The sequence below is a fragment of the Theropithecus gelada genome, chromosome 11, assembly GCF_003255815.1.
Source record: "Theropithecus gelada isolate Dixy chromosome 11, Tgel_1.0, whole genome shotgun sequence".
In the NCBI taxonomy this organism is placed as follows: Eukaryota; Metazoa; Chordata; class Mammalia; order Primates; family Cercopithecidae; genus Theropithecus; species Theropithecus gelada.
In genome coordinates, this window is record NC_037679.1 from 9,370,598 (window position 1) to 9,396,381 (window position 25,784).

Below are 25,784 nucleotides of genomic sequence, written 5' to 3' on the forward strand. Positions count from 1 at the left end.
GAGGCAGGAGAATCGCTTGAACCTGGGAGGTGGAGGTTGCAGTGAACTGAGATTGAGCCACTGCACTCCAGCTTGGGCAACAGAGTGAGACTCCATCTCAAAAAAAAAAAAAAAACCCCAAAATAGGCCCATAAAAACTCAGACTGCTGGTTCACTTGCCACATGATTCACTAGGAGGTGAAGCAAAAAATATAAATGGTTTTCCAAGTAGATTTGGGCAGGAAATGAGAGCAGAAAATGTGCATAAAATGAAAATAAAGAAATCTATAAAAGGAAGTTTAATAAAATTAGTGGTAGACTCCCAAGTAGTGCCCAAGGGATTTCAGAAGGAAGGAACAAAGCTGAGCGGAAATGGCTAGTTACCAGGACTCTGCTTCATTCTAGGGGCAGTGTCCTAAAAAGAAACATCTAAAGAATCAAAAGACCACAGGTTACAACCTAGTTTACCAAGCATAAGGGAGGTATTTAAATATGACCAAATGTTATTGTAATGAATGTTGTTGCAAGTAATTAACACATTTTAGTATTTGGAGCTCAGAATTATTTTTTTCTTATATGGACACTGCTAAATTGCAGAGTTTTAATTAAGTTTTCTCTAAAAGGACTAGGTCTTTGTCTAGGTAGGAGATAAACACTGGCCAGGTGTGGTGGCCCACGCCTGTAATCCCAGCACTTTGGGAGGCCAAGGCAGGTGGATCACTTGAGGTCAGAAGTTCCAGACCAGCCTGGCCAACATGGTGAAACCCTGTCTCTACAGAAAATGCAAACATTAGCTGGGTGTGGTGGCAGGCGCCTGTAATCCCAGCTACTCGAGAGGCTGAGGCACAAGAATTACTTGAACCCAGGAAGCGGAGGTTGCAAAGAGCTGAGATCTCACCACTGCCCTCCAGCCTTGGAGACAGGGCAAGACTTTGTCTCAAAAACAACAACAAAAGGAGAGATATTAAAAAGCAGAATAGGCCGGGCGCGGTGGCTCGCGCCTGTAATCCCAGCACTTTGGGAGGCCAAGGTGGGTGGATCACAAAGTCAAGAGATCGAGACCATCCTGGACAACATGGTAAAACCCCATCTCTACTAAAAAATACAAAAATTAGCTGGGCATGGTGGCATGGGCCTATAGTCCCAGCTACTCGGGAGGCTGAGGCTGGAGAATCACTTGAACCTGGGAGGTGGAGGTTGCAGTGAGCCGAGATTGTGCCACTGCACTCCAGCCTGGTGACAGAGCGAGACTCCATCTCAAAAAAAAAAAAAAAAGCAGAAATTTTTGGTGTAATAGTATAATGGAAGCTATTGGAGAGAGCCTGTGCAAATCATAACTCACACAATGTAAAAGTAGGACAAATGTATTTATCAGATTAAAAGTAATTTTCAGTTGCAGAAAGGGAATTCTGCATTTTTTTGTTTTTATTTTTGAGACAGAGTCTCGCTCTGTCACCCAGACTGGAGTACAGTGGCGCGATCTCGGCTCACTGCAAGCTCCGCCTCCCGGGTTCAAGCGATTCTCCTGCCTCAGCCTCCTGAGTAGCTGGGATTACAGGCGTGTGCCACCACACCCGGCTATTTTTTGTATTTTTAGTAGAGATGGGGTTTCACCATGTTGGCCAGGCTGGTCTTGAACTCCTGACCTCAAGTGATCCTCCCAAAGTGCTGGGATTACAGGCGTGAGCCACTGCGCCCAGCCTGGAATTCTGTATTTTTAACACTTGAAATAGATGTAGGAGAGTAGGCCGGGCGCGGTGGCTCAAGCCTGTAATCCCAGCACTTTGGGAGGCCGAGACGGGTGGATCACGAGGTCAGGAGATCGAGACCATCCTGGCTAATACGGTGAAACCCCGTCTCTACTAAAAAAATACAAAAAACTAGCCGGGCGAGGTGGCGGGCGCCTGTAGTCCCAGCTACTCGGGAGGCTGAGGCAGGAGAATGGCGTGAACCCGGGAGGCGGAGCTTGCAGTGAGCTGAGATCCGGCCACTGCACTCCAGCCTGGGCGACAGAGCGAGACTCTGTCTCAAAAAAAAAAAAAAAAAAAAAAGATGTAGGAGAGTAAGTGCTCATTCTGGTCAGTAGACACAGCAGGAGACAGAAACTTTACATGGGATAAGAGGAGATGGATGCTGTTCCACTAAAGGGGAATGGAAGGACGCACAGCATGCCTCCACCACAAATACACGAAGGGGAGGCACACACTGTGGGACGGGGAAGCAGCCCAGGGAACAGAAGGAAAAGAGAACCTGTGAGAAAGCTGAAAGTTGAGCTCACATTAGGAGGAAAGTGGAAGGCAGGAGCAGAAATTAGGTACCGGGAGCAGGAGGCAGAAGCTGGAAGAGACAAACAGGAACCTTTAATGAGTACACAGCATTTGGTGTGCCCTGGAGAGCTTTACTGCAGCTGAGCTGAAACTCAGAGACTCAGATCCAAGAATAAGACCACATTTTTCTTTTTTTCCTTTTTAAGTAACTCTGCTAATCATGGCAAAATCAGCCTCACTCGTATCTACCTGAGGCTGGAACATATCCCAGCTCAGGAGAGCGAGCTTTTATGAGTCTTCACCCACACAAGGAGTGTCTCATTAACAATTCTTTAGTGTCTTACTACCTCCCACACCTGACCCACATCGGCTCTCTCTTTAATAGAGCTTTCACCCACACGGAGCGAAGTCTGTCTTCCTCCTTAACATCAAGTTAATAGATTGCTAGCTCCCATAATTGACTAACCTCAAGCTTCTAACTAGCCAGACCTATCAGAGTCCCATTATTCCTATTCATTTCTCACATCAACCCTTTTCAATATTATTTAAGGTTTACGCAGCAGCTGCTGCCTAAGGGCCCCTTCTAGTTTCATAAAGACAAGAGGGTCCTGACATGGTAAAATGCCAACTCACAGCGGCTCCGGCTGTGCCTCCCCTTTATTTTCTCTGTCCTGGGCTCTCAGCCACTTTTCTGTAATTGCCCCCATGTCTATTCAGACAACAGGAAGCATAGTCAGTGCCCAAAAATCTCTACCATTATCACAGGCCTGGCATACATCCTGCCCATGCCTTTATGGCATGCTCAGACTTGGCACAGCCATGTTTAAAACACTGCCAATATGACAATGTTAGACATTTTTTATCTTCACAATATATTTTTTCAGTTAGTAAGAGATTTTTTTTCATTCCCCTTCTCCCACCTTTTGCCCCTACCAAGTAGAAAGTTAAACACCAGGTGTCTTATCAAAGTTCACATAGTCAGTAACAGAATTAGAATTCAAACTGCAGGAGAACAGCCTGTTGCATGGCAAGAGTGATGCCATCTTGGAGTGAAATCGCCATGCTAACTGGTGGTTTGACTCCTGTGTACCAAGGTGTTCTGCAGCAAAGTTTTTAAACAATGCCTGTAGCATAGATTATCCCTCATAAAGGAAATAGTGCCCAGAGCATAGATAACCCCTCATAAAGATGCTTATCCAATCGCTCCAGTGATAAGTTTTGCGAGAAAGTCAAGCGCGACCAGCTGCACATGTTTTATCCTAAAACCTTGCTATATAAAGGATATTTTCTGGAGAGCTGGTTCAGGGATCCACTGTCTCATGGCCTCCTAAACATCACTTCTGTTCATAAGCTCCTATTAAATGTTTCTTTCTGAGAAACTGGATTTGTCAGCCTCTTTCTTTGGCTTCTCAGCTCCCTCAGCCTTTGTGGGTAGGTCTGCATAGACCTACTCACTGCACAAACTCAGAACTCCTGACTCACAAACCAAGAGAGCATTTTCTAAATTGTCCTGGAATGTTAAATTTCCACAACCAAGGGAAACCCTTTGGGGAGGAGAGCAGATGCTAACCCAAATGAAATTAATCCTGCTACAGCAATTTGAACAAAGTATGGTCTTCCCTTTGTTTCAAATAAAAATATGCAGATAATATCTTCAGGATATTCTAGAATGAATGAGGTAATCTATAAATAATTGACGTTCATAAATACTGTCTTTCCCATTTGAGGGATATTATAGACCCTCTGTTGATTACCATCCACTTAAAGATATTTTTCTAACAAATTTGCATGGCTTCATTTACATTCTTTTACCCTCTTGTCTCATATATTTTTTAGTCTAATAGAGGCCCCAGTTGTGGTGTGTGTGGGAGGGAGGGGGGAGCAGCTGACAACAGACATTGATGTTAACTAGCCTTTACACATAGTGAAAGAAGATGAAAATTCTGTATTGATGTCAAGCCTCTATTCCTCAGAATACCACAAAATGCCTTTCATTCCTTCCAATTTGTGTAAAATATCTAGGTAATGAAACTGAAATTCTTCACCACACAGCAAATGGTTGGACCAGCCCTGTGCAGCCTTAACTCTTCCTCTGGTTTTCTGTAAAACTCTTTGTGAAAGCATTTTGGGGAATATTCATATTTTAAATAGAGTGCTCTATACAGAGAAGAAAGGACAGTCCTCTGAAAAGGCAGTAATAGTGAGTGAGTGAGAAAAGATTCTAGATGCTCTCCTAGCATAATTTTGACAGCTTTGCAAACCAGCATAAAACCTCCCACTGTGTCTCCAGGGGGAGGAACAGCTGGCACGACACCGAGAGGGGCAGTGCAGTGTGTGCCGCCCTCACACACAGACTGCCATGTTCTCTGTCAACACCCATCAGCAGAATGCTGTGAGGAGGCCTGGGACTTGGTTGTCCCGGGCATACTGAGGGCAGACAGTTGTTCCCTAGGGCCAGTCACATCTTCTTGCCTCTTCCTCCCCTATCCTCTCCTCTGGGAACATTTAGGGGATGATTTCTTTCAAATGGGAGGACATAAAGCCTGAGAGATCTCTGAGTCTCTTGAAGTAGAAAGGGCCTGATGCTTCTCACAGAGTCCACTAAGCTCTGCTCTGAGAATAACACCCTTTTTGAGAATGAACCTGTAACTTCATTGGTACCAAGTCTTACCAACTAAGCTTTGTGGCCAGTGTTCAAAGTGTACAGAATCCTTAAAGACCTCCATCATTTTTTACTTTATTAAGCTAAAATATGAAATGAATTGAGTCTGTACCTTAGATGTCCTCTTTTCAATAACAGGCAGGCACTAAGAAACAGTTTTTTCCAGGATGTGTGGGATCCAAAAATCTATTCTGAGTGAACAAGTTTATTCTTAGCTGTATGTAATTTCCCAAAGTGGAGAGACAACTTCTGTTCACAGTCTGCAGCCATGAGACCAGTTCTGCCAGCAGGTCTTCCTATAAACATTTACTAAAGTATCTATATATTTGCCTGCAGACTGTAAAGGGGAACTCTGAGGAAGAGCAATAAATTGCCCTTAAATAACAGTGGAGATGTAACTGGGTTCCACCAGGCTCTGTACACTATGATCATCTGAGCTCTGGACCACAGGCAAACAGCCAGGCCCGTTTACTCTGGTCATTACACAATGCTCAAAACCCAAGGTGTGTGTCTATGCAGGCAGGGCCGTCTGCATTCTACTGCTGAGTGACCAGTGCCAAAGGAGTAGGCATGGGTCTGAGGCAGACACAGAGACAGTTTTACCTCTGTTTCTTCTCCCTGGTGCCAAAGGAGACCTAAGTGAGATGTGCCCCTTCACACACCACTCGTCCGCTCAGACCATGAAACTTGAGTGGGGAGGGATCCCCATTCTGGACAAGGAAGTCTGGCCAAGCAGTTGAAGGAGGGATGCAAGACTGCATTGAGAATTCAAATAGTCACAAGAACAGATTTTAGTTCTTAGATTTCCCCAGGTCCTGGGTTATACAGAATCCATCACCAAGTTAGATTTGCTAGCCATTCTTGATCCCCAACCATGACCTGAGCACTCACATCTAGGCAGCATTGCTGTCAGAGAGGAAAGTAACCCTGTGGGATCTGTTACTTTGTGAGACTCCATATTCTGACAGAGAAAGTGCTGATGGCAGCATCAGCCAACCTTCAAGGCCAGAACACAGCCATGTGGAGCACACGTGCAGATTCAATCACCATGATCCTGCCCGTTCTTCTTGGACTTGCTTTCTCTTTCTGCTTTCTTTACCTTTTGTTCCTTTCCAATAAACCTTATTCTTCTCATAAATCTCTGCCTCCTTTCAAATTTTCATGTTTATCTTTTTCACCTTGCTCACCTTTTAAATCCACCCTTTAAATCCTGGGTTCTCCCCTTTCCTCCTTTTGTTCCAAACCCTCCCTGATCTCCCCTCCTCTTTATGGTTTGTGTGCAGTAAGACTTTCAGCTGTGGACCAATCATGCTCACAGTCAGAGGTAGAAGCACGGCAGATGTGAGCATGAGTTGGGAGCAGCACATACCACCTTACAACTCATTCTATTTATTGAGTTTCGAATGTTAAAACTTTTTTTTTTTTTTTTTTTTTTCCTTGAGACGGAGTCTCGCTCTGTTGTCCGGGCTGGAGTGCAGTGGCCGGATCTCAGCTCACTGCAAGCTCCGCCTCCCGGGTTTATGCCATTCTCCTGCCTCAGCCTCCCGAGTAGCTGGGACTACAGGCGCCCGCCACCTCGCCCGGCTAGTTTTTTGTATTTTTTAGTAGAGACGGGGTTTCACCGTGTTAGCCAGGATGGTCTCGATCTCCTGACCTCGTGATCCACCCGTCTCGGCCTCCCAAAGTGCTGGGATTACAGGCTTGAGCCACCGCGCCCGGCCATGTTAAAACTTTTGAAACACAACCCTGCTACTTAAGAGAGCACTAGAGGAGAAAGACACTAAAGAAGTGTAGGTAATTCAAGTGGGTGAAGTAGCCCCTCATTAGCAAGCTAGTCAATTAAAACAAGTCAGCTAACAAACCTAAAATAAGTTTTGACATTTTTAATAAACATTTTTGGCTTATTTTTATGGGAATATGTTTGCCCACAGAAGAGGAAAAGACGACTTTTAAAACTTGGGTAATAAAAGCAGATCATAGATCGAGGAGTGTAGCTCTGTCACCCAGGCTGGAGTGCAGTGGCATGATCTCGGCTCACTGCAACCCCCACCTCCTGGGTTCAAGCGATTCTCCTGCCTCAGCCTCCTGAGTAGCTGAGATTACAGGTGCCTGCCACCAGGCTCAGCTAATTTTTGTATTCTTAGTAGAGACGGGCTTTGGCTTTCACCATGTTGGCCAGGCTGGTCCCAAACTCTTGACCTCATGATCCACCCACCTCGGCCTCCCAAGGTGCTGAGATTATAGGCATGAGCCACCGTGCTGGGACCATTCAATTCTTTTTTTTTTTTTTTTTTTTTGAGATGGAATCTCACTTTGTCACCCAGGCTGGAGAGCAGTGGTGCGATCTTGGCTCACTGCAACCTCTGCTTCCCAGGTTCAAGCGATTATCCTGCCTCAGCCTCCTGAGTAGCTGGGACTACAGGCACGCACTACTGTGCCCAGCTAATTTTTGTATTTTTAGAGACCGGGTTTCACCATGTTGGCCAGGCTGGTCTCAGACTCCTGACCTTGTGATCTGCCCGCCTCAGCCTCCCAAAGTGCTGGGATTATAGCTGTGAGTCACTGTACCCGGCCTCAATTCTTAATATCTAATATTATACCCTTAGTATAAGTGTTGCTTGAATGTCCTTTTTTTTTTTTTTTTTTTTTTTTTTTTTTTTGTATTTTTAGTAGAGACGGGGTTTCTCCATGTTGTTCAGGCTGGTCTTGAACTCCTGACCTCAGGTGATCTGCCTGCCTCAGCCTCCCAAAGTGCTGGGATTACAGGTGTGAGCCACCACATGTGGCCTCATTTTTTTTTTTTTTTTTTTTTTTTTACAGAAAATGGGCTGGCCAGCCCCCATTCCAGCGGACATATTCTTTTGTTAAAAATGTTAATGACATTGTGGCCGGGCACGGTGGCTCAAGCCTGTAATCCCAGCACTTTGGGAGGCCGAGGCGGGTGGATCACGAGGTCAGGAGATCGAGACCATCCTGGCTAACACGGTGAAACCCCGTCTCTACTAAAAATACAAAAAAAATAGCCGGGCGAGGTGGCGGGCGCCTGTAGTCCCAGCTACTCGGAGGCTGAGGCAGGAGAATGGCGTGAACCTGGGAGGCGGAGCTTGCAGTGAGCCAAGATCGCGCCACTGCACTCCAGCCTGGGTGACACAGCGCGAGACTCCGTCTCAAAAAAAAAAAAAAAAAAAAAAAAAAAATGTTAATGACATTGTTTAAACACCAGGTCCTTAAAAAAAAAAAAGTAGGAACAACAGGGCCAGGTGGGTTTGGTGGCTCATGCCTGTAATCCCAGCATTTTGGGAGGCCAAGGTGGGGGATTACTTGAGGCCAAAAGTTCAAAACCAGCTCGGGCAACATAGTGAGACCCCATCCCCATACAAATGTAAAAAATATATTAGCTGGGTGTGGTGGCATGCGCCTATAGTCTCAGCTACTCGGGAGGATGGCTTGAGCTCAGGAGATGGAGGCTGCAGTAAGCTGTGATCACACCACTGGACTCCAGCCTGGGTGACAAAGTGACACCCTGTCTCAAAAAAAAAAAAAAGCTAACCACTAATCAGGTTAAGGTCAAGCTCTGCAGATCAGGAAGCCACTATCTTTAAGGTGAAATTGCACACCTCGTCGAATGTGCTGATTTTAGTTGAACAGATTTTTCCTGGCTGGGCAGTGGCTCATGCCTATAATCCCATCCCAGCACTTTGGGAGGCCAAGGCAGGCAGATCACCCAAGCTCTGGAGTTTGAGACCAGCCTGGGAAACATGGAAAAACCACATCTCTTAAAAAAAAAAAAAAAAAAAAGGCAAAGCAAGGTGGCATATGCCTATAGTTCTAGCTACTCAGGAGGCTGAGACAGGAGGAATGCATGAGCCTGGGAAGTCAAGGCTGCAGTGAGCCATGATCACACCACCATACTCCAGCCTGAGCAACAGAGCAAGACCCTGTCTCAACAAAACAAAAACAAAAACAAACAAAACAAAACAAAAACAAAAACAAACAAATTACAGGTGTGGTGGTTCACACCTGTAATCCCAGCACTTTGGGAGGCTAAGGCAGGCGGATCACAAGGTCAGGAGTTCGAGACCAGCCTGGCCAACACGGTGAAATCCTGTCTCTACCAAAAAAATACAAAAAAATTAGCCGGGCATGGTGGCGCATGCCTGTAATCCCAGCTACTTGGGAGGCTGAGACAGGAGAACTGCTTGAACCTGGCGGGCGGAGGTTGCAGTGAGCCGAGATCATGCCACTGCACTCCAGTCTGGGTGACAGAGCAAGACTCTCTCAAAACAAAAAAAAAGGTAGTAATAATAAACAAACAAAAATAAAAATATTAAAAAATCACATTATTTTGTTTAACTTCAGGTTTTCTTAAAACTTCCTTTTTTTTTTTTTTTTTTTTTTTTTTTTTTTTTTTTTTTTTTTTTTGAGACGGAGTCTCGCTCTGTTGCCCAGGCTGGAGTGCAGTGGCCGGATCTCAGCTCACTGCAAGCTCCACCTCCTGGGTTTATGCCATTCTCCTGCCTCAGCCTCCCAAGTAGCTGGGACTACAGGCGCCCGCCACCTCGCCCAGCTAAGTTTTTGTATTTTTTTTTTTTAGTAGAGACGGGGTTTCACCGTGTTAGCCAGGATGGTCTCGATCTCCTGACCTCGTGATCTGCCCGTCTCGGCCTCCCAAAGTGCTGGGATTACAGGCTTGAGCCACCGCGCCCGGCCTTCTTAAAACTTTCATGAGTTTTCCAGATTTCAAACTGAGAGTCATTAGTGAGCCTTCTCGCTCCTGGGCCAAAGACCTGAGCAGAGGCAGCAAGATTTCCAGGGAAAGTGACTGGCTTCAGTGTGCTCTTCTGTGGCATTATCATCCCCAGGAAAGCAAAACCAGGTTATAATCAACATCATCATCATAAAAGGTACAATTAGCTCTACCAGTAGACCAATGTCCAAAGGCTCAGAGAGAAATTGCCATCATACCTTTATTGCTTTGGGAGGAGAACTTTCAGAAAGACTGGAGGCTCTGGCATCTGGACTTAGTGGCTTGGGATGGACAGGCTGTTCAATCTCACTCTTAACCTGGGAGTCACCTGCTTGAGTTACAAAAGGAAGATATTTTACAGTATCTCATGGGATGTCTTAGAAAGCGTTCTTCCGAAAAGCAAAGTTTGGGCACTTCCATTAATGACAGATCCTTCCAACACCAGGAAAAACACTGCTTTTCTGTTGAAGAATATTCGAACACTAACAACTATGGCTCAGGTTTTCTCTGGTCCTGTCAGAAATCAGGTTCTCAGTGAGGAGGCTTTCTTACCCTCTGCCACACATAGCAGAAATCCAAACCACTCTGTATAAAGAACTTTCTTCCTTGTACCATTTGTCATTTTTAAAGGCCATTTATAGACTTGGATGTCTTTTTGGTCATTAACATTCCTAATAACTTCTTCTGAAGTGTTTCAACTGAAGTTGGAAAAAGGGGGAAATGTGGGGGAAGAAATTTTGCACTGTGTGTGTGTGTGTGAGTGTGTGTGTGCGCATTTGTATATGCATGTAACCTGATACTGTGTTTTTGGTCAGTTCTATAGCAGATATCCATGGATGAAGATTATGGAAAAGGGCTCCATGAAGTTTTTTTCATAATCATTGAAGTTCCAACTGCATGAGTTACTTTCCTGCCAAAGTGAAGAGGTGAGTCAACAAAGTACTAAAATATTAAGGCTTATTTTTCAAAAAAATGTTTCATAAACCTAGTCAAAACTCAGAAACATTTCTAGTCCAAGAAAAATGATTGCAAAAAAAGAATGTTTCTGGATTCAAGCAGAAAGAGTTTTTCTTTTTTTTTTTTTTTTTGAGACGGAGTCTCGTTCTGTCGCCCAGGCTAGAGTGAGTGGTGCGATCTTGGCTTACTGCAAGCTCCACCTCCCGGGTTCCGGCCATTCTCCTGGCTCAGCCTCCCGAGTAGCTGGGACTACAGGGGCCGCCACCGCGCCCGGCTAATTTCTTTTTGTGTTTTTAGTAGAGACAGGGTTTCACCGTGTTAACCAGGATGGTCTCGATCTCCTGACCTCGTGATCCGCCCGCCTCGGCCTCCCAAAGTGCTAGGATTACAGGCGTGAGCCACCGCACCCAGCTGAGTTTTTCTCCGAAATTTTAAGGTAGGATTTACTAGAGATCTGTTTAATTCATAATTCTATTTTAGTTGTGGGGTTTTCAGTGTCCACTAAACTAATTAGCCTGGGGAGACGCTAGAAATCCACATATATATATTTTTCTTTTTTGTCTTGTGACCTACAAGAAATTCGTATATATATGATACATATATATACACATATATATGATACATATATATACACACATATATGATACATATATACACACATATATGATACATATATATACACACATATACGATACATATACACACATATATGATACATACACACACATATATGATACATATATACACATATATGATACATATATATACACACACATATATAGATATTTTTTTTTCAGACAGAGTCTCACTCTGTCACCCAGGCTGAGTGGCATGATCTTTGCTCACTGCAACCTCTGCCTCCTGGGCTCAAGTGATCCTCCTGCCTCAGCCTCCCTAATAGCTGGGACCACAGATGCATGCCACTACGCCCAGCTAAGTTTTGGTACTTGTGGTAGAGACAGGGCTTCACCATGTTGCCCAAGCTGGTCTCCAACTCCTGAGCTCAAGCAAACCGCCTGCCTCAGCCTTCCAAAGATTACAGGCATGAGCCACAGCGCCAGGAACATATATATATATATATATATATATATTTTTTTTTTTTTTCTTTTTTAAGATGGATTTTCACTCTGCTGCCCAGGCTGGAGTGCAGTGGCATGATCTTGGCTCACCACAGCCTCCGCCTCCTGGGTTCAAGCAATTCTCTTGCCTGAGCCTCCTGAGTAGCTGGGACTACAGGCACCCACCACCACACCCAGCTAACTTTTTGTGTTTTTAATAGAGATGGGGTTTCACCACGTTGACCAGGCTGGTCTTGAACCCCTGACCTCAGGTGATCTGCCCGCCTCGGCCTTCCAAAGTGCTGGGATTACAGGTGTGAGCCACCGTGCCGGGCCAGCGACATACATATATATTTTTTTTGTTGTTGTTGTTGTTTTGAGTCTTGCTCTGCAGCCCAGGCTGGAGTGCAATGGTGCGATCTCGGCTCACTGCAACCTCCACCTCCCGGGTTCAAGCAATTCTCCTGCCTCAGTCTCCTGAGTAGCTGGGATTACAGGCGCCCGCCACCACGCCCAGCTAATTTTTGTATTTTTAGTGATGGGGTTTCGCCATGTTGGTCAGGCTTGTCTTGAATTCCTGACCTCAAGTGATCCACCCACCTAGGCCTCCCAAAGTGCTGGAATTACAGGTGTAAGCCACTGCACCTGGCCCAGCAACATATATTTTTAAATTGGCTGGGCACAGTGGCTCATGCCCGTAATCGCAACACTTTGACAGGCTGCAGTGGGAGGGTTGCTTGAGGCCAGGAGTTGGAGACCAGCCTGGGCAACACAGTGAGACCTTTTCTCTACAAAAATATTTAAAAATTAGCTGGTTACGGCTGGGTATGGCCAGGCGCGGTGGCTCACGCCTGTCATCCTAGCACTTTGTGAGGCCGAGGCAGGTGAATTGCCTGAGCTCAGGAGTTCAAGACCAGCCTAGGCAACAGGGTGAATCCCCGTCTCTACTAAAATACAAAAAATTAGCCAGGCATGGTGATGTGCGCTTGTAGGTACTCAGTGAAGAGGTACTCAGTGAGTAGACAACCAGCTACTCAGGAAGCTGAGACAGGAGAATCGCTTGAACCTGGGAGAGGGAGGTTACAGTGAGCCGAGATCGCGCCACTGTACTCCAACCTAGGTGACACAGCGAGACTCCCTCAAAAAAAAAAAATTAGCTGGGTATGGTGGTGTGTGCCTGCAGTCCTAGTTATTTGGGAGGCTGAGGTAAGAGGACTGCTTGAGCCCAGGAGTTTGAGGCAGCAGGGAGCTATGATCACACCACTGTACTCCAGCCTGGGCAACAGAACGAGACCCTGTCTCTAAAAAATGAAAATAAAAAGTTATACTGAAAATCAGAATCAAAAATGGACATAGTCAAGTAAAAAAACAAAACAAAACAAAACACAACACATTTTTGTCTTTGGGAAAAGGGAGGCTCAAAATGACTCTAAAATAGGACGAAAGGTGACAAAATTCACTGTCAGCAGGAAAATCCCTAGAACCTGTCTAGGAGGTTGACTATAATATACATTTAGATAAACAGGGAAAAAAATATATCTTTAACAGATTATTCAAATACTTATTCACTAAAGAATAGGTATTTATGAATAACATTATAAATGAATAAAATCCATACTGGCCAAACTTCTGTTAAAATGAAACTTCAAAATTAGTTTATACAGCTTTAATGCTGAAAGGGTTTGGTTCAAAAAGTAGGATAAATTCAATGAGAGAAGCATTACAAGTATTCAGTTTGTCCCAAGTTAACTATATTTAATTGAATTTAACTTCTCTCTAAGCCATGAAGTGTGTAAAGGATATTCAAGCATCAGCCCTCAAATGCAAGTAGAGGATTTAGTATGTTCTCAGCAGTGACAGTAATGGGAACACTCCTGAACCAAATACAGATAGAAAACAAGGACCTCGTCCTCCAGACCTAAGAAAGAATGCTTACGGGAGTCATCTTCAGCAGGGGTGGAACGGACTGCCAGGCTATTCTCAGTTGCAGAAATCTACAAAAAAAAAAAAAAAAAAAAAAGGTGTGTGGGGTGGGGGGGATTAACAGTCATATTAAAAATAAAAGAGCAAACTGCTGTTAATACCATAAAAACCTGCTGACTCCAGTCAGTCACTGGCTGCCTGGGGGAAATAACGGGCACCAGAACAGCTGAGCATTTAAACAAGAGGCAGCAAAATGTCTTTTATGAGGATATTAACATGCCTCTCAATTACAGAGTAACCCGAGAAACAGACTGCACTCAACTGCCAAAAGTGTGCATCATCTCCCTTTATAAAACAACTTCTAAACCATATTTTTCCGCTCTCAAAAAACAAAGCAAAACAAAGCCCTCTATCAAGGAGAGCAAAGCTCCTCACCATATAACCATAACTCACTCCAAGGAAAGGGAGAATATTTAAATTTAGGAACTATTCTGATTTTTTAATTTTCCTAATTCTTATTTCCCAACCAACTACATCCTGCTGAAACGAACTTGCCCATATAGAAGACCTTTTGATAGTTATAAAACAAATTTACCTAAAACTAACCTCAGTATTATCTTCGAGGACAGTTTCCCTTTTAATCCCAGTCTCAAAATGGCAATGTTTAACAGGATGGCAGATCTTACGTACAGGTGTTTATATCATTTTCCCAAAAGCTATCAAATTTAAATAAAAGAACTCTCTATTAGAGCTCTCCCTCCTTTCTACTGGCCCCCACGCCTTCCTGGTATCTTACTCCACATCCAAAATCATGAAGAGTCCACAGGTGACCCAATGTGCACTCTTCACATAATTTCCTTTTATTCAGATGCCATGGATTTTATGGGCAATGCTGAGTGTTTTTATCAGGATGTCTGACAAACTGAATAGATTTACAATGAAGATTAAGTTGCTGGCTGACTGCATCTGAATTTCAGCATGGTCATTTTTTCTGCTACTCTCTTCATTACAGGAATTCTGACATGGCATAAAATAAACCGGTATAATTACAGCCAGCATTGATTGGGTGTTTACTATGTGCCAGGTATTCAACTGATCGCCTTACAAATGTGCTATTTTATCTAATGATATGAAATAAATTTTCTGAAAGTTGGGCATGCCTACAAAAAGCTCTTCAGTTCTTGAGAATTAGTAGGTACCTCCATCCCAGGATGTTCTTCTCTCACTTCTAATTTGGTCACCTTGAACCCGTGAGGTAAACTTTGCTTTTTTTTTTTTTTTTTTTTTTTATGGAGTCTTGCTCTGTTGCAAGGCTGGAATCCATCGGTGCAATCTCAGCTCACTGCAACCTCTGCCTCCTGGGTTCAAGTGATTCTCCTGCCTCAGCCTCCCGAGTAGCTGGGGTTACAGGTGCCCATCACCACACCTGGCTAATTTTTGTATTTTTAGTAGAGTAGGGTTTCACTATGTTGGCCAGGATGGTCTCAGACTCCTGACCTCAGGCGATCTGCCCACCTTGAGTTCCCAAAGTGCTAGGATTACAGGCGTGAGCCACCTCGCCAGGCAAATGTCCTTTTTTTTTTAACAAGCCGAAGTTCAAATAACACTTAGGTATTGGTTAACAAAAGCTAGGCAAACAGCCAAAAGGATAGCTACGGGTCTGAAAAATATTGCGAATTTTAAGGCAGCTGAGGGTTTGTAAACCTACAGCATGTGCTTGAAGAATATGTATTGTCTTTACCTCCTTTCTTCCCCACCCACTTCATGATTCACAATTGCACTAATGTCCTTTTAGGCTATAATTAAAATGTTCTAATCTTCCAGTTCAGTTCAGAGTTCCAGTTTCAAATCAGCATGAAGACAATGAAGAAGCAAACATGAATTTAGATAGAGGGACAATTCGAACATTATTTCCCAAATGACTGTTTCCCAAACTACACTCCTGGGATAAAGATGGAGATATTTCAACACTGGGAATATTTTTCTCTAAAAATTTCCAATTTTTTTTTAAGTATATAAGAAAAACTTCAAAAATATTTAGTCAGTTATTCTTAAGAAATAATCTCCCATTTAAAACATGAGAAAACAGACAGTTTAACAAGATAATTAACTTAATACATGGCATGTGCCTCATGGGCTAATGCCTGAGTCCACTGTTGCAAGGATATATGCAATTTATGGGGGACTATAGGATCACATAACACATGGCTGCCAAGTATTTTGTCTTGTTATTCCAACATACATTTGTGATGTTTTTATAAAATAAACTAATTTATTCTAATATATATATTTTTTCTGTTCTGGTCTTTGAATCAAATATTGTAGCCATCAGTCTGAGACCATTTTTCTGTGGGTCTGCTTTGATTCAAGTGTGTAGTATATCTCATGAGTTCCTGTTAGTATTCTGACAATATACCATCCTACTTTGTAAAGTCTGTTGTAGTCAAATAAGTTTGAGACAGGGCGCAGTGGTTCACGCCTGTACTTCCAGCACTTTGGGAGGCTGAGGCTGGGGGGATCGCTTGAAGCCGGAAGTTTGAGACCATTCTGAGAATTATAGCGAAACCCTGTCTCTACAAAAAAAAAAGATAAAAATATAGGCGTGGTGGCGCACATCTATAGTCCCAGCCACTTGGGAGGCTGAGGCAGGAAGATTCCTTGAGCCCAGGAGTTGGAGGCTACAGTGAGCTATGATCATACTACTGCACTCCAGCCTGGGTGATAGAGGAAGACCTCGTCTCTAAAAAAATTTTTAAAATACAAATTCCAACTAAGCTTGAGAACTGTTGCTCTTAACCCATTTTAATGATCTCCATATCTTTTGGAAGAATGGCGTGAAGGGTGTCAATATGTATAACAGAAGCAATGGCTTTTCTCCTAAGATTAAATCACTGTAATAGATTTGAAAACCCTTTCTCCTCATCTAACATTTGATTATCATATTGACTGAAAGATTAAAAGGACTGGGCAATGGGCAATGGTAGAGAACATGATAATTCCCCTGACATAAATATTGTTACTTATTTCAATTAAGCCATTCATCTAATGATAAATATGTAACACACAAATGTGATTTGCTTAAAATCTTTTAGCGGCTTTCCCCTGCTGCACTACATCCAAACCCTTAAGGGTGGCATATAAAGATTTTCCAGGCCTTACCCTAGCCCTCTCCTTCCGCCTATCTCTCACTGCAGCCTATGTGTACCTCACGCTCCAGCCAAGCCAGCAAACCTGTAATTCTGGCCAGGCACAGTGGCTCACAGCTATAATCCCAGCACTTTGGGAAGCTGAGGCGGGTGGATCACGTGACGTCAGGAGTTCAAGACCAGCCTGGCCAACATGGCGAAACCCCATCTCTACTAAAAATACAAAAAATTAGTCAGACATGGTGGTGCACACACGTAATCCCAGTTACTCGGGAGGCTGAGGCAGGAGAATCGCTTGAACCTGGGAGGCAGACGTTGTAGTGAGCCGAGATCACGCCACTGCACTCCAGCCTGGGTGACAGAGCAAGACTCCATCTCCAAACAAACAAACAAACAAACAATCCCTGTAATTCCTCAGTAAGCCGTCATCTCTGGTTTCCAAATCTCTGTTGTATCTGTCTGGAATATCCTTCTATTTCTAACTCAACCTTCCCCTCACTCACTTGGCCTACTTCCACACATTCGTCAAGACTCAGCTCAGACATCACCTTCTTGAGGAAGTCAGGTTAAATGTCTTTACTCTGAGCTTCTGTGGTCCTGTATAACCCTCTCACAGCCTCACAGCACCTATCATACATTTTTATGATAGCTGACCTCTTATTAATCTCTCCTCTACAGGCTGGTCTTGAACTCCTGACCGCACGTGATCCACCCGCCTCAGCTTCCCAAAGTGCTGGGATTATAGCCGTGAGTGACCGTGCCCAGCCAGAATTACAGGTTTGCTGGCTTGGCTGGAGCATGAGGTACACACAGGCTGCAGTGAGAGACAGGCGGAAGGAGAGAGTTAGCCTTGCACATGAAGACCACATGGAATGATTTGTCAATAAGTTTTTAAGCTTATTATTTCCTATGCTTACTTAGCATAGTGACTGCCTTTAATAATAATATGAGTGAAAGAGTAAGATTTTCTTGCACAAAATGTGTTAAATGTTTACTTAAATTAAGAATATATGAGTATCTGAAGATAATCTCTAATCAAACATATTTTTATTTGTGTAAATTTTTTTCCCAGGAGCATGGAATCAAGTTGCCCTGACTCTATGCTCTCCCAAATAGATTTTTTTTTTTTTTTTTTGAGATGGAGTTTCGCTCTTGTTGCTTACGCTAGAGTGCAAGGGCACGACCTCAGTCCACTGCAACCTCTGCCTCCTGGGTTCAAGCGATTTAACTGTCTCAGCCTCTAAGTAGCTGGGATTACAGGCATGCACTATCATGCCTGGCTAATTTTTTGTATTTTTAGTAGAGATGGGGTTTCTCATATTGGTCAGGCTTGTCTCAAACTCCCGACCTCAGGTGATCCGCCCGCCTTGGCCTCCCAAAGTGCTGGGATTACACGCGTGAGCCACCACACTCGGCCCAAATAGGTTTTTATTTTATTTATTTATTTATCTTTGAGACAGAGTCTTGCTCTGTCACCAGGCTGGAAATGCAGTGCACTCGGCTCACTGCAACCTCCACCTCCCAGGTTCAAGCGATTCTCCTGCCACAGCCTCCTGAGTAGCTGGGATTATGGGTGTGCACCCCTACACCTGGCTAATATTTATATTTTTAGTAGAGACGGGGTTTCACCATGTGGGCCAGGCTGGTCTTGAACTCCTGACCTCAGGTGATCCACCTGCCTCAGCCTCCCAAAGTGCTGGGATTACAGGCGTGAGCCACTGTGCCCAGCCTCCAAATCGATTCTTTAAAATCACTTCAGTTCTTTGCCTTCTGAGCATCTGCTGAACAAAATAATTTTCCAACGAAGGTTCATTATTTGGTCAGCTATAAGTTGCAGAGCTCCTCAACTGAAATTACGTGACCTGCAAAAATGACAATCTGTCCTGGCAGCTGTTACCAAATTCCCAGACACTCTACAGCCTAGAGTTAGAGTTGTTTCTAATTTCAAGCACCTAATTTAGAACACATGCTTCCTTGGCAACTGGACGTCAGACTTTTCAACCTACCTTTTCCCCTTCCTGATGGGTGATGCAGACCTCAGGACCTGGGGGCACATTCTCCTTTTGCTCCATTTTATGAATTTTGATTTCACCACCACTGGCTTTCAACTCATTCTACAAAATAAAAACAACTGTAAAAAATTTTTTAAAGTCTCATCATTCTATTCTCTTCATAGCACATTTATCAGATAAACTTGGAATGTTAAAAAATTCTTCTAAGAAGCCTCAGGTCAAATCAACCCCCTAACTCTCACAAGCAAAACCCATTGACTAGTGAAATGACAAAAGCAGCTTTGTGGACACATACCTCAGAGTTAAATATCTGTAGGCTAGTGTAAAACTGGATTGCTCATTAGAATACAGACATATCAACACAGGCACACACAACACCCCAAGCATACAACATTCTTGTGATTCACTCTTCTAGCAGCAGAGCTTGTGGTAATGCAAAGCTTGTGAGTTTTATCAGAAAAGACCATTCTGGAGCAGGGGAAAGGAGATGCCAAGTGCCAATAATAGAAAATATACTGACCATACATATATAAATGCCCGGCCTGGAAAGAGAGACAGGGATGATGTATACATATAAAAACTGAAATTATATTTAATGATACCATAAAGCAACCTTTTTGGTGGGACTTTCAAAAACATGTTTTTCATATACAATTCATATATTGTACTAAAGACATAATTTATTTTACTTCTTATAACAGAGCCTCAACATAAAAAAGCATGCATTTTATTGTCATAAGGAATAAGCAAATTGCATTTTTTTCCTTGCAAGGACACTGGGGCGAATATTACAATTAACTTCATCTATTATATCTAAAATCAACATAGAGCCTGGGCGCAGTGGCTCACGCCTGTAATTCCAGCACTTTGGGAGGCTAAGGCGGGTGGATCGCCTGAAGTCAGGAGTTCAAGACCAGCCTGGCCAACATGGTGAAACCTCATCACTATTAAAAATACAAAAAATTAGCCGGGTGTGGTGGCACATGTCTGTAATCCCAGCTACTCAGGAGGCTGAGGCAGGAGAATCGCTTGAATCCGGGGGGCAGAGGTTGCAGTGAGCTGGGATCACGCCATTGCACTCCAGCCTGGGGAACAAGAGCGAAACTCCATCTCAAAATAAAAAAATAAAATAAAATAAAAGCAACATAGAGGTCAATGACTATAGACATTTCCTACCACTGATCTGTTAATATGTAGTAATCTAGTACTTTTTTGTTCTCTGTGACTCTTTAGGCATGGGAGGAAACAATTTATGGCCACAGGGCCAATGAAAGGAATGTGAGTATGACTTAGTCACCTAGGGATGGTATTCCAGATTACTGCCCACAGCTCTGGAGGTGCAGCTGTGAGGAGAAGCTGGCAGCTAGCACTGCAGAACATTATATAGCCCAACAACTCATTCCTGACCCCGTCTGGAAGCCCCACCTCCAGAACTGCTGCCAGAGAGTATGTATGTGCCTTGTTACAACCATATTCTGTTAAGGGTCCCGGGAAATTCTTCGGGGATGAGACAAAATGTACTTTTTACAAGAATTCCTGAAGACTTTTCAACTCTTTAAATCTCCAGAGCAGGAGAACTGTAATACAGAAATGGTGAGGAGTTTAAAAAAAAAAAAAAAAAGAAAAAAGTTACTCAACAGGTTTCCCCACATAGGGAGTCACCTGGTGGGAATGTTTGCAGCAGGAGGGCACTGAGAAGCAGTAAAATCTGGTAACAAGAGGAAGTTCAGCTTCACAGATCCCAATTTGCTGTATCTCCTGACCTGCCTTCTAAGAGAAGTCTAAATTTGCTCACTTTTCACATTCACAGTGCCTATCAGCCTGTGATACTCCACTTTGCTAATTGACTTACACACATCATCTCTTCTTAAAACATAAAGTTGTTAAAATTACAGTTAAAAAACCAAGATGAAATTATTCATCGCCCAGAGAATTAGTCCACCAAATACTATTAGAGAATGTATGCTTAATAATGTGGGGAACAGAAGACTTAACTCGCAGAACACACATTATGGTTTCCAACATGCGCCACATTTCAGTCTGCCTAGGAACAAATACAATTCAATACTGTTCTTTTGATTTTGTTAGACAATTAGGACATCAAGAGATTAATGGTTTGTAATTTGAAATCTTAGAACAAATGCTTGAAGGATACAAAAATATGTGTGTGTGTATTTGTATCGATGTGTGCGTGTGTGTGTGTGTGTATATATATATATATATATGAATAAATGGCATTTAAAAGGTAGTATCTGTTTTCTTTTTTTGAAATAGAGTCTCACCCTGTCACCCAGGCTGGAGCGCAGTGGTGTGATCTCAGCTCACTGTAACCTCCATCTCCTGGGTTCAAGTGATTCTCCTGCCTCTGCCTCCCTAGTAGCTGGGATTACAGGTGTGTCCCACCACACCCGGCTAATTTTTTTTTTTTGGTATTTTTAGTAGAGACGGGGTTTCACCATGTTGGCCAGGCTGGTTCTGAACTACTGACCTCAAATGATCCACCTGCCTCAGACTCCCAAAGTGTTGGGATTACGGTGTGAGCTGCTGTGCCTGGCTAAAAGGTAACTTCAATTAAGCAGTTCTGTAGTGTCAGCTTACCCGTTAAGCACAGGACAACTTAAAGGGGAAGGACTCTCCATAGTATTTTGAATATCAAAAATTTTTTTTTTTTTTTTGGAGATGAAGTCTTGCTCTGTCGCCCAGGCTGGAGTGCAGAGGCGCAATCTCAGCTCACTGCAACATCTGCCTCCTGGGTTCCAGCAAGTCTCCTGCCTCAGCCACCCAAGTAGCTGGGATTACAGGTGCCTGCCACCACACCTGGCTAATTTTTGTATTTTCAGTAGAGACGGGGTTTTGCCATGTTAGCCAAGCTGGTCTCGAACTCCTGACCTCAGGCAATCCGCCCGCCTCAGCCTCCCAAAGTGCCGGGATTATAGGCGTGAGCCACCACACCCAGCTGAATATCAAAATTTTCATGCTTACTGAGCATGTCACCTTCTTGTGATTTCTCCCTTTTTCTTATCTACTATTCTATTTCTTTAGGAAAACAGTACATCGTAAGGATTAAAGATTAAGTAGATGATCTACTGTATGACCCCTTCATATGAAATTTCCAAAATAGGCAGATACATAAAGACAGGAAGTAGATCAGCGGTTGCCAGGGGATGAGAGCAGGGGGAGCTGAGAGTGACTACACAGGTATGAGGTTTCTTTTCAGGGTGATAGAAAGCTTCTGGAATTAAACAGTGGTAATGGTTGTACAATGTGAATATGGTAAAAATCACAAAACTGTATACTTTAAAATGATGATTTTATATTACGTGAGTTATATCTCAGTAAAAAATTACAAAAAAACCCTCATTAATGAACACAGCTGATATTTCTCTTTAGTCTTCTTCTTTCTTTCCTCAAAAACCAAAATAAGCTCTCCAGTCTTCTTCCGTCTTCCCTCAACAACCAAGATAAAATAAGAGTTCTATTGAAACTAATAAACTACTACTTCTTTAACAACAACACAACATTAAGTAGAAGAGCCAGGGAAACTCTCAATGATACTGACTGGTAACATCACAAAAAAAGTGAGTGGGGTGGGAACGAGGACTAAGAAAGCAAAGTCAAGATTAGACCACGGTAAGACCTGCAAATCCAGTGAGGGTAGGGTTCATGTGAACAGAGAACAGCTAGGGGACCAGGGCTCAGAGGTAAGGGTCTGGTGGCATTTCCTAATTCCAGTATTCAGTGACCATCTGCTGGATGACAGAATGAATGAATGAATGAACGATGCAGAACACATACTGTATAGTTGGTTGAGCTGCTTTGTTTGGACACAGCTGCCTGGTACTTGGCCATTCGATCCTTTATAGAGGTTTCTGAGAGGCGTGGAAGTTCCAGATTTCGCCTACTCTCATTTTTCTCCGAGTTGAATGTAGAAGATGACAATTGACCTAGAAGCATCCAAATAACATGTTTTATTTTATTTCTCAGATGGGGTCTCACTCTGTCACCCTGGCTGAAGTGCAGTGGCATGATCATAGCTCACTGCAGCCTCGAACTCCTGGGCTCAAGATATCCTCCCATCTCAGCCTCCCAAAGTGCTGGAATTACAGGTGTAAACCATTGTGACTGGCCAATGTGTTTCATTAGAAGATAAAAGTGATTCAAATAATTTCAAAATTCTAAATTTTGGGTTATTGTTATCTAATGGCCAATTTCTTCCATTAAAAGCACGAAGAAGAAAATCAGGAATATAATTGTCATTTACAAAGTAATATTCACTCTTTCTTGGCATTAAAAGAACCTTACCATAATTGAGCATTGCATATTTTATTTAGTTTTTGAGACAGAGTCTCACTCTGTCACCCAGGCTAGAGAACAGGACAGTGGCAAGATCGTAGCTCACTGCAGCTTTGAAGTCTTGGGTTCAAAGGATCCAGCCATCTCAGTTTCCCAAGTAGCAGTGACCTCAAGCATGCACCGCCATGCTGGGCTTTTTTTTTTTTTTTTTTTTTTTTTCTGTAGAGATAGGTCTCACTATGTTTCCCAGGCTGGTCTCAAACTCCCGGGTTTAAGTGTTCCTCCTGTCTCAGCCTCCCTAAGTGCTGAGATTACAGGTCTGAGCCACCACGCCAGGGCCTGTATTTTAAAATTCTGGCTTATTTAACATGAAAAAGAAGAGATCTCAATGCCTTTTAATTTGCATTTCTTTGATTACTAGGTAGCTGATGCTTTTCCTGTTTTTACTAATTTTTTCTTTTGTGAAGTGCCTGTAAATCCCCTTTAAAACGTAATTCCACTCTCAAAGTGTTATGTTATCACTGGTGATACAGGGTAACCAAACCTGATATGGGACACAGTCCATCTATTGAAGCCCTCAAATCCCAGATGACTAGAGCCAAAACTGATCGTAGCACTTTACTTATAGCTCCTCAAAATACCCTTTGGTTACCATAGGTTATCACTAACAAGGGTGGATTAAAAATAGAAAAAAAGAGGCCGGGCACAATGGCTCATGCCTGTAATCCCAGCACTTTGGGAGGCCGAGGCAGGCGGATCATGAGGTCAGAAGATGGAGACCATCCTGGCTAACACAGTGAAACCCTGTCTAGACTAAAAATACGGGTGCCTGTAGTCCCAGCTACTTGGGAGGCCGAGATAGGAGAATGGCGTGAACTCAGGAGGCAGAGTTTGCAGTGAGCCGAGATCGTGCCACTGCACTCCAGCCTGGGAGACAGAGTGAGACTCCATCTCAAAACAAAAAAAAAAGCTATTTAACAAGAGCAATGAGATTTGAGAATGGCTTGCATCTAATAGGCAGACTTTCTTTTAATTTGTGTCACTCTTCCTTTAAAAGCATTGGCTTCGAGTCCAAAAGATGTTGCTACTAGTGAGTACTTCCTATAGGACCTGATACACAAGGAACTCTCTGCTTACCTGGGCCTATTTCTAGGTCATCTAGAGAATAGCTGTTTTCAGAGACCTTCCTTCCACTTGCACTTCGGCTTTGGGCCCGGAGAATCTGGAAAATGAAACCCAATGATAAGTTTTGCAGAAATGATGGGAAATCTTGATGCAAGGTTCAACTTGCAAACCTTCTTTATAAATAAAATCCAGATTTGATTTTTTTTTTTTTTTTTTTTTTGAGACGGAGTCTCACTCTGTCGCCCAGGCTAGTACAGTGGCGTGATCTCAGCTCACTGCAAGCTCCGCCTCCCGGGTTCCCGCCATTCTCCTGCCTCAGCCTCCCAAGTAGCTGGGACCACAGGCGCCCGCCACCACGCCCGGTTATTTTTTTGTATTTTTAGTAGAGACGGGGTTTCACCGTATTAGCCAGGATAGTCTCAATCTCCTGACCTCGTGATCCACCTGCTTTGGCCTCCCAAAGTGCTGGGATTACAGGCATGAGCCACCGCGCCCGGCCCAGATTTGATTTTATATTTTTATATTTCATAGAATTTTAAACAAAATTACAAACATCAAGCACTACATATTCACAGGTGCCCAAGGAAAAATAAGTAACTCTATGTAGGTAATCTTCTCTGTTAAAGATCACTTCCTAACCAGCAAGCTTTGTAACACTTATTGGAGGGGAATCCTCACATACCAGATGACAATGACATGCCTTCCAAATTGCCAAGTGCTGATGCAGAATCTGCTGTTTCCTTTCTCCAGCTCACGTTATTTCTGCTATTGCTGCCTTGGTTCATGTCTTCATCATCTTTCCCCTAGACTATTGCATTATATCTCTTTAACTGGTTCTTCATTATCTTCCAATCCAGTCTCCATGATGCTGCCATTATCCCCAATAATACAAAGTAATTATCCAAAAATATAAATCTATTTTGCTCTCCTTTTCAAAATTCTTTCAGAATTCCCACTCACTCCTGAAATTAAATCCAAAGTGCTTAGTAAGTCACGGAAGTCCTGTTCTAGATCTGGTCCCCACCAAGTCAGCCTCCTTTGTCCTTCTGTTGCCTTGCAAATGCCTGTTCCTTCAAAGACTCAGTGTAAGCACTATGAAGTCTGAGTACCTTGCCAACATAAATTTAGGTAATCTTTCCTCTGTTCCCAAGGTACCTGGTCAAACTGTTGGGTGACTGTCCCTCTACTGCACTGTAAGCTCACTGAGGGCAGAGACCATGTCTTTCTCTCCATATATTTCCAAGACTTACAGAAAAGTGGATGACACAGATTTTTTTTTTTTTTTTTGAGACACAGTCTCACTGTCACCCAGGCTGGAGTGTAGTGATGTGATCTTGGCTCACTGCAGCCTCCGTCTCCCAGGTTCAAGAGATTCTCCTGCCTCAGCCTCCTGAGTAGCTGGGATTACAGGCGCTTGCCACCACGCTTGGCTAATTTTTATATTTTTAGTAGAGACAGGATTTCACTATGTTGACCAGGCTGACCTCAGGTGATCTGCCCACCTCAGCCTCCCAAAGTGCTGTGATTACGAGCTTGAGCCACTGCGCTTGGTTGACACAGATTTTTAAAATAAAGTATTTTGTGATTCCATTAAATTACTACATTTATCTCTCTC

At 43.3% G+C, this 25,784-nt stretch overlaps 1 protein-coding gene across 2 annotated transcripts in view; it reads right to left on the minus strand.

Moving 5' to 3' along the window:
- Positions 1–25,784, minus strand: part of LIMA1 (LIM domain and actin binding 1) — a 106,440-nt gene that overhangs the window by 7,679 nt on the left and 72,977 nt on the right. The window contains exons 5-9 of one of the 2 annotated variants that reach the window (XM_025403308.1): positions 24,182–24,266; positions 22,547–22,695; positions 18,746–18,853; positions 13,607–13,664; positions 9,874–9,983 (exon numbers count right to left, since the gene is read on the minus strand). In XM_025403308.1, coding sequence (XP_025259093.1) covers positions 9,874–9,983; positions 13,607–13,664; positions 18,746–18,853; positions 22,547–22,695; positions 24,182–24,266 — 510 coding nt within the window. Of the gene's footprint in view, positions 1–9,873; positions 9,987–13,606; positions 13,665–18,745; positions 18,854–22,546; positions 22,696–24,181; positions 24,267–25,784 lie in introns of both variants that reach the window. The other variant, XM_025403307.1, reaches the window with a different exon arrangement.